Source organism: Chinchilla lanigera, unplaced genomic scaffold (genome assembly GCF_000276665.1).
Source record: "Chinchilla lanigera isolate Chin_1 unplaced genomic scaffold, ChiLan1.0 scaffold00094, whole genome shotgun sequence".
In the NCBI taxonomy this organism is placed as follows: Eukaryota; Metazoa; Chordata; class Mammalia; order Rodentia; family Chinchillidae; genus Chinchilla; species Chinchilla lanigera.
In genome coordinates, this window is record NW_004955495.1 from 4,846,036 (window position 1) to 4,855,287 (window position 9,252).

The 9,252-nt window shown below is 52.1% G+C and overlaps 1 protein-coding gene across 1 annotated transcript in view; it reads right to left on the reverse strand.

The window, feature by feature from the left end:
* Lmnb2 (lamin B2) overlaps positions 1-5,949 on the reverse strand; it is a gene marked incomplete in the record, with an annotated part of 25,332 nt that extends 19,383 nt beyond the window's left edge. Inside the window, 1 exon segment of the mRNA XM_013505227.1 lies at positions 5,630-5,949. Within this exon segment, the coding sequence (XP_013360681.1) occupies positions 5,630-5,893 (264 nt within the window).
* Between the last annotated feature and the right edge of the window lie 3,303 nt (positions 5,950-9,252).

Genomic DNA, 9,252 nt, shown 5'->3' on the forward strand with positions numbered 1-9,252 from the left:
GTCCAGCACCCATTCATGATAAAAATCCTACAGAAAATTGGAAGAGATGGTCTTTATCTCAATCTCACAAAAGTCGTCTATGACAAACCAACAGCCAACATCATACTAAATGGACAAAACTTGAAACCTTTCACTCTAAAATCAGGAACAAGACAAGGATGTCCACTGTCTCCACACTTACTCAACACAGTTCTGGAAACTTTAGCCAGAGCAATTAGACAACAGAAAGAAATAAAAGGAATAACAATAGGAAAGGAAGAAGTTAAATTATCATTGTTTGTAGATGACATGATACTCTACCTAGAAAACCCAAAAAACTCCACTAAGAAACTACTGTATTTAATAAACAAATTTGGTAGTGTAGCTGGATACAAAGTCAACACTCAAAAATCAATAGCATTTCTGCACATGAATAGCAAACTCAGAGAGAAATTAGGGAAACAACACCTTTCACAATAGTATCCAAAAAAATGAAATACCTAGGGATCAGTCTAACAAAAGAAGTAAAAGACCTCTACGCTGAAAACTACAGTACTCTGAAAAAGGAGACTGAACAGGATATCAGAAAATAGAACGATATCCCTTGCTCTAGGAAGAACCAATATAGTGAAAATGGCCATATTTCCAAAACTGTTATACAGATTTAGTGCAATCCCAATCAAAATTCCAACAGCATATCTCACAGAAATTAGAGAAAACAATCCTAAAATTTATTTGGAAACAGAAGAGACCTAGACTAGCAAAAGCCATTCTGGGCATCAAAGGCAAGGCAGGGGGCATCACAATCTCTGACATGAAATTACACTATAAAGCTACTGTGACAAAAACAGTGTGGTACTGGCCAAACAACAACCACAACAACAACAAAAGCAAAAAACAAAAAACAGACCCAAAGATCAGTGGAACAGATTAGAAAGTGCAGAGACAACTCCAGACATATTCAGCCACCTATCTTTTTTCTTTCTTTTTGGTACCAGGAACTGAACTCATGACCTCATGCTTGCCAGGCAGGTGTTGTGCAACTAAGCTATATCCCCAGCCCTGCCACCTGATCTTTGACAAAGATGCCAAACACATTCACTGGAAGAAAAGTAGCCTGTTTAAAAAGTGGTGCTGGAAAGACTGGCTCTGCACATGCCGAAGATTAAAACTGAACCCATATCTTTCACCATGCACTAAACTAAATTCGAAATGGATCAAAGACCTAAATATTAAAACAGAAATATTAAATCTTCTGAAAGATAGAATATGTCACTCTTGAAGACATTGGTGTAGGCAAAGACTATGAATAAAACCCCAATTGCACAGGAACTATCACAAAGAATCAACAACTGGGATCTGATCTTACTAAAAAGGTTTTGCATAGCAAGAGAAACCACCAACAGAGTGAAGAGACAACCTACAGTGTGGGAAAAAAATGTCTGCCAGCTGTTCCTCAGACAAAGGATTACTATTAAGAATGTATAAAAAAAACTCAAAAATACCAGACTTCCCAAATTTAAAGACCCAATCCAAAAATGGGCATCTGAGATGAACACACACTTCTCAGATGCAGAATTATAAATAGCAAATAAATATATGAAAAAATGTTAAACATCACTGGTCACTCAAGAAATGTAAATTAAAACAACACTGAGATTCCATCTCATCCCAGAAAGAATGGCTATTGTCAAGAAATCAACTAATAAGAAATGCTGGAGAGGCTGTGGGGAAAAGGAACCCTTCTCCACTGTTGGTGGAAGTGTAGACTGGTGCAATCACTGTGGAAATCAGTGTGGAGACTACTCAAAAAACTAGGATTGGAGGTCCCATTTGATCCAGCTATTCCCCTGCTGGGTATCTTGCCAGAAGAATTAAAAACATCACACCACAGCTATATATGTGCACCTATGTTTATAGCAGCACAATTTGTAATAGCTAGGTGTTGGAAACAACCCAAATGCCCATCAACCGAGGAATGGACCAAAAAAAGTGATCTTTTTATACAATGGAGTACTACTCAGCCATAAAGGAGGATAAACTAGAGACTTTTCTAGATAAATGGAAGCAACTCAAGACCATACTCATAAGTGAAATAAACCAGGTGCACATATGCAAACATCCTATTTGTCTCTCTAGTGTGAGAAGCTTAAAGAGTAAATAAGATCCAAAATGTACAACAGATGCTCCTGCCTCAGCCTCCTGAGTGCTGGGGTGACAGCTGTGCACCACTGTGCCCGGATGCTTTTGCTTTAGTAACAGTAATCAGAGCCAGATCTACACACTGCAGCACAGGCCAACCCAGCCCCACCTGTTCCCATCCATCCCATAGCCAAAATTCCTCTCAGGTTTTCAAATGGCACAGGGCAGGCAGGGAGAGGGGCGTTGACTTGTGACACCAGCAAATCACAGTGAACTCACATTTCAGTGTGGTTAAAAAAAAGTCTCCCTAGTGCATAGTATGGTCCGCTTACTTACGTACTGTCACGTACTGTCCAGGGGCAGAGTGGGGCCATCTGGCCAGCAAGGCTGAAACACTGACTCTGGCCCTGTGCACAACACTTGTGCTGCCTCCCCAAGTCCACACACTCGCGCGCACACACACACACACACACACACACACACACACAGGGGTGTGGCATTTCAGATGACCTCACAGAGCCCCTCTCACCAGAGACAGGTGGCCTGGCAGCCGCAGGGGCCGCAGCAGGGCCTCTTGTCTAGTGTAACCCCGAGGCTTCCTGTGAGCGCCACACTTGAGAAATCCTCACAGATGCGTGAGCACATGCTGGCCCAAGGGGGGGTGGTGGCAGATGACCCGAGGTGGCCGTTCCCTGGGTGGCACAGATGCACAGCGTGGCACAGCTTGGCGGGGCTTCACTGCTCACTAATCCCCCTGGGCGGCCGCCGGCCCTCCCCTGTGCCTCGGTGGGAGGCAGAGTCACACTTCCCGCACGAATGTAACACACCTGGGCAGGTGCCCCCCACAGTGACCTTTCTCCAACACACACCGCACTGGACATGCACGCCACCGTCCGCTCCACCAGAACAAGACACCAAAGAACACCCCCATGCAGGCCCAGTGCCCACACCCGCCCTGGCTCTGCAGTCACCGGGAGCGGTGAGGGCAGGGGGTAGAAGAATGGGGGTGGGGTGGCTTCAGGATTCGCTCACCCCAGGTGGTAGGCACATCCCCAGCTGGGTGCAAGTGCTCCGGGGCCTCCCACCTGCTCCATGCAGTGGTGCCTCCTCCAGCTGTGACAACCACAGGTCCCCAGACGTGGCAAAGGGTGCCTGGGAGGAACACACTGCTCTGAATGGCACCTCAGGGACATCAGTGAGCCCCCCCACCCGCTCCTGCAGCCTGAGCCCCAACCATAGCCCTCTTGGCCATGCAGGTCACTCCTTGGTTGCTACGTGACCGTCCTGCAGCAACCCTTCCCCTAGACCTGGGGTCCCCAAACTCACCCACTAAAGGCAATGCCAGTCCCCAGAGCTGTCCCAGGACATACCCTGCAGATACTGGGCACCAGAGACAGGCTGGTGTCACCCACCACAGGGCTCCCCTTGCTTCCCCTGAAGCCTGACTGTCCTGCATTCCGACCAGCATCATGGAGCTGAGACTCGGGAGCACCAAGAATCACAGGTGGCGGGCAGGCTTCCCCGTGGCGGCTCATCCGGCAGGGGTCAGTGTGGGCAACGCCCACAGGTGTTCCAGGCCCTGCACCCGCAGGGGGCCGCAGAACACAGAGGGCCTGTGAGGACAAGGTGCCTCAGGACCCGAGCGCCTGACAGGACAGAATCTAGCCCTCGCCTCGAGGACGTTGTGCATGCTCTGTCCCCACTGGCCTACGGCAACACCGAGGCCCAAAGAGGTCCAGGGCCCACTGCAAGGTCACACAGATAAAAGCAGGGGCCCTACTCAACCGGTATCGCAGGGTCCTCCACAGCCCTGGAGCACAGGCTGGGTTTTCTGTTTCTCTGCGTCCCGGCCTCTGGCACCCACGGCAGGAACGAAGGGCTCCTAGAAGTACTTGCCCTGGGCACCGAAGCAGGGCATTATTATGCCACCATCTCAAACGGGTTGGGTAACTTGCCCGAGGCCACTCGCAGGATTAAGAGGCTCCCACAAAAAGATCACTGGCAACCTCCCCAGACCCCCACTTCACCTGGCCTCCAGAACCAGGCCATAGGTGGGAGACAGCGCAGAGCAGGAACCCTGTGGAGGGCTCTGCTCAGCCCCTTACTCTGCAGACCCCATGAAGACCTGCTGTTCCCTTCCCTCCGTTGGCAGGGAAGCCCTGGGCCCACCCTTAAACCCCAACAATTCTTGCTGCATCAACTGCCTCAAGCCTACCTGCTGGCCCCTCAGGTTCCTCCGGAGGTCGGCCCCACCAGGCCACTGGGCTCAACCCAGAGCCACCCAGACTTCCCCCAGAACCCGTCCCTAGCCCTCCACCGCAGGCCTGGGGTGGGGGCACCCTACCCCACTCATGGACCTCCCCTGGGTTCACCCCAAGACCTGGATTCCACGCCTGTATTCTCCCCAAAACTCCACGAGGAGACCAAGTGACTTGGCCAGGGCCAACTAAGATCCTTCACCCTCCTGAGCACCCCCTCCTCGGGGACCAGAGACTCCCCCATTCCCTCCTGGGACGAGAGTGCCCACACTTTTCCAGCTCAGTTAGGGGCAAGGTCTACCCTGGATTAGACTTCCTCAGTCAGGGGGTCCCCCAGATCGCCACAGAATCCTATGAGGGATAAAGTATGAGACCTCAAGACTGCAGCCTGGCCCTCAGGGGTGCCCCAAATACTGAGGACCCCTCGCTGGGTAGGATGGCCCTGTCTAGACTCCTCCCTGGAAGGATCCTGAAATTCATTTTCTGGGGACCTCTCAAAGGAGGCCTCTCCCCCTCTATTCCTCTTGCTGAGAGATTCCCCAAGATCTCTGATCCCTCAGTAGGTGGGGTTTGCCCAGTCTGACAAACCTGTCCTTGGGGGTTCCCCAAACCACTAGAGATCCCCGGGGCAGCAGGGCCATCACCTCTTTGAGAGTGCCCCCAAATCCCTGACTCTTGGGAAGACATGCACCTGCCTGGTCTGTCCCCTCACTCAAAAGCCCCAGGGACCCCAAAGGACAGCCACAACCTGCACCTCTCACTTGGGGTCCACAGAAACACTCCGCAGGCCCCCTGTGTCAGGGGTACCCCCAGATATTGCACCCCTCAGTGGGCGGGGCTTACTGGGCGCGCATCCCTCCTCCAGAGCGTCCTGGAAATCTAAGAGGTCCTCAGGGCAGCCCCGGCTCTGCACCCTTGACTGAGGAGTCCCTGAAACACCCTGGGGAACCCCAGGAGGATGAGGTCTGTCCGGTCTGCATCCGCCACTTGGGGTCCTCGAAATCTCCTGGACCTCCTAGGGGGCGGGGCATGCCCCGTCTGGACGTCTCGGGCCGGCTCCCCCGGGATCTCTCGGAACCCTCTGTGGGCGGGGCTTGCGTGGCCGCAACTGCCCCTCGGATCCCTCGAAACCCCTAAGGTCCCCGGGGGTCCCCCGCGCGCACCCCTTGCACGGGGTCTCCCAGTCCTCTCGGCAGCCTGGTGCGCGTCGCCTCCCCGCTCGGTGCCCCGATCCCGCGAACCCCACGCACCTCGCGCGTGGTCACCTCCTCGCGCTCGGAGATCTTGAGCAGCAGCCGGTCGTTCTCGAGCTCGAGCGCGCGGACGCGGTCGATGTAGTGCGCCAAACGGTCGTTGAGCTCCCGCAGCTCCTCCTTCTCCTGCAGCCGCGACAGGCGTGTGGGGGACAGCGGGGTGGCGGGTCCGCCCGCGCGGCTGGGCAACGGCGAGGCCATGGCGGCGGCTGCTCGCGGCCTGCTCGGATAGCGACGGTGGCCCCGGCTCGGCGCGCTCATTCAATCCGCGCCGCGCAAGATGGCGCCACCACCACCCACTGCCGCGCGGAGCACGCCGGGACTTGTGGTCCCCCAGCCGCCGCGGGGGCCTGCTGGGAGTTGTAGTCTCCGGGCGCCAGGTACACGCGAGGCACACCGGGAGTTGTGGTCTCCAGCTGGCTCCCGCTTGGGGGATCCCAAAGCCTCAACCTTAAACCCTTCTTGACCCGAAGTATAGGTGGAAATGGAGGGATGACATCGTGCAAGTAAAGTAGACAGAAGGATAGATACTGCATATTCTGAGTCATGTGTGGAAGCTAAAAAGTTGGTCTCATGGGGCTAGGGTGTAGCTCAGTGGTGGAGCTTGTTTAGCATAAGGCCCTGGGTTCCAGCCCCAGCACTGCCAATAAAAAGAAAAAGAAGCCGGGTGTGGTGGCGCACGCCTGTAATGTCAGCACTGGAGAGGCTGAGGCAGAAGGATCGCCAGGAGTTTGAGGCCAGCTTGGGCTAAATCGTAAATTCAAGGGCAGACTGAACTGCATACAAGACCCTGTTTCAAAAAAAAACAAAGCACAGTGGGTTGACTATAGTTCACAGTAACCTATTATGCATTTTATGAGGAACTTGAAGAGAGGCGATCAAAGACTCCAAAGAAATGAGGAGATGGAAATGCTGATATGATCAGCACACATTGTATACATGCACCGCATCACAGCGTAGCCCATAACTGTGTGCAATTATTAGGTGTCAACTAAAAAGGGGGGAGATTCAGGTTTGGTCCGTGCCTGTCATCCCGCCTGCTGGGGCAGCTGAGGCAGGAGGATGGCAAATTCAAGGCCAGCCTGGGCAACTTAGCCACTTACGGAGATCTGTCTCAGAATAAAAAAGGGCCTGGGACTGGAGCTCAGGGTCAAGACTCTGGTTTTATTCCCCAGAAGCAAAGAAAGGAAGGAAGAAAGCCTTTAAAAACTTACTCAGTGAAAGAAGTCAGATCCTCTGCCCCCCAAAAGAGCCACATTGTAGCTTGCAATGTAGATAAAATGTCCCAGAAGAGGGTGTCAAAGGATAAAAATTCAACAAAGTGAGATGAATGATCTCATTGGCTTTTCTCAGTGATTCACAAAGCAGGCAGCACCCCATCTGCAAGCGCACAGGGAGCCCCTGAGCCCAGCAGAGGAGATGGCTTTACAGGCAGAAAAGGGGTTGAAGGAGAAGAAATAAGATGCAGATGGGTTGTTTCAGAGTCACTTTCCTCACAGGACTAAAAGCCAGGAGAAAGCTGGGTGTGATGCCGCACACTTGTCATCCCTGGACTGCAGGAGGCTGAGGCAGGAGGAGCCCAAACTGAAGCCTAGCCTTAGCAACTCAGTGAGACCTTGTTTCAAAATTTAAAAATAGAAAAGGGATGAGGATGTAGCTCAGTGCAAAAAACTGCCCAATACCACTAAAAAAAACAAGTCAGTAATAAAAACCCAGAGGCCTTCCTTATGTGCTTGTTGGGGTTGCCTGGGCCCCTTTGTGTTTAGGGGCAGAGTTGGCCCTTTTTTTTTTTTTTTTCTTTTTTTGTCTTTTTGAGACAGGGTCTTGCTATGCAGTTCAGGCTGGCTCTGAGCTCACTTCGTAGCTCAGGCTGGTCTCAAACTTGCAACGATCCTCCTGCCTCAGCCTCCTGAGTGCTGGAATTACAGGTGTGTGCCACCACCACACCTGGTTGGCCCATTCAGTTGGATCCTGTGGCCCCCACCATAAGCTCTGCATTTTGGTCTGGCCTCGTCCCAGTGCAGACTTCAGTATGCAACAATGGCCTCTGTTAAGTTTTGCTTGATGAGGGCAATCTGTACTGTACTCTTGCCGCAACTGGGCCGGCTTGTATGGGCTTTTTTTTTTTTTTTTTTGGTACTGGCAATCAGACTCAGGACCTTGCACTTGCGGGGCAGATGCTTGTGCTGCTGAGCTATATCCGCAGCCCCGCGCCAGCTTGTATGGGAGGCTGGATTGTTCTTCGGGGTAAGGGTGGGGTCCTCACTGTAGGGTGCGAGCAGCATTCCTAGGACGCTCCCCTTGGTCCCAGGAACACTTGTCCCCAGTGTCCAAAAACAGCCAGAGGGGCGGGTACTTTCCACCTTTCAGAGGATGCGGGCGTGCACTCCTGCCTTTTCAAAAGTTACTTTGCAGCCAGCTGTGGTGGCTCACACCTATCATCCCAGCACACAGGGAGGCTGAAGCAGGAGGATCCCAAGTTTGAGACCATCCTGGGGAACACAGCAAGACCAAAATAAAATATTTTGTCCCAAAATAAAATATTTCGGCTGGGGATATAGCTCAGTGGCATAAGCGCCTGCCTGGCAAGCTCAAGGTCCTGAGTTTGATTCCTGGTACAAAAAACCCCCCAAAACCAAAAAACAACCAAAATAAAATATTTTTAAAAAGGGTTGGGAGTTTAGCTCAGCAGCAGAACACTCCTGGGTTCAATCACCAGTAATGCAAAAGCAGGGGGAGCTACACTGTATTTAAAGGATTGATACTATTTCCATTTCCTCATAATGGCAACAATGGAAAATATTAGAGGAGAAGCCTACTGCCCATGGCTGTCATCCCAGCACTCAGGAGGCTGAGGCAAGAGGATCGCTGCAAGTTCAAGGCCAGCCTGGGCTACACAACTAGACCTTCTCTCAAAAAATAAATATTACAAATAAATACATAAATGAAATAATAAGCCAAGGCTGAGGTGTGGGTCAGGGGTGAGGTCCCCAGGATGTGCAAGGCCCTAGATTCCATCCTCAGCACCAAAAACATTAGAAAAATCACAATAAATTTTTTTCAATGACAACAAAAAAAATATAAAAGACAGTTGGTAAAATATGAAGGGATTGAGGCAAAGCACGAACTAATATGGCGTGAGGGGGCCGGAGTAGCAGGCAGGAGGGCTGAGGTTTGGGGGAGGAAGGGGGTGGCTTTTCCCACACTCCACTCCCAGACTCACCTATAGCCCCCTCCCTCTTGAAGCTGTCGCTGATCACCACCTATGGCCTACCGATCCCTGCTTGCTGCCCCCCATTTCCTTCTGGGCCTGGGGTGCTTGGTCTCCTCCCCGCATCCCGCCCCAGGTGAGGCAGGCTGTTCGCTTAGGGCTATGCTCAGCTGCGATTTCTGTTTGTTTGTGGGTTTTTTGAAACAGGCTCTTGCTGTGCCTGGCCTTGAACTTATTATATAGCCCAAGCGGGTCTCAAACTTGCGGCAACCCTCCTGTATCAGCCTCCCACGAGCTGGAATCCAGGAGTGCACCACCGTGCCTAGATTCAGCAGTGATTTTAGCAAATCCAAAACCAGGTCTGGAATTGACTCCCGCCCTCTTTCCTGGGCGGACCTAGGGGTGCCGG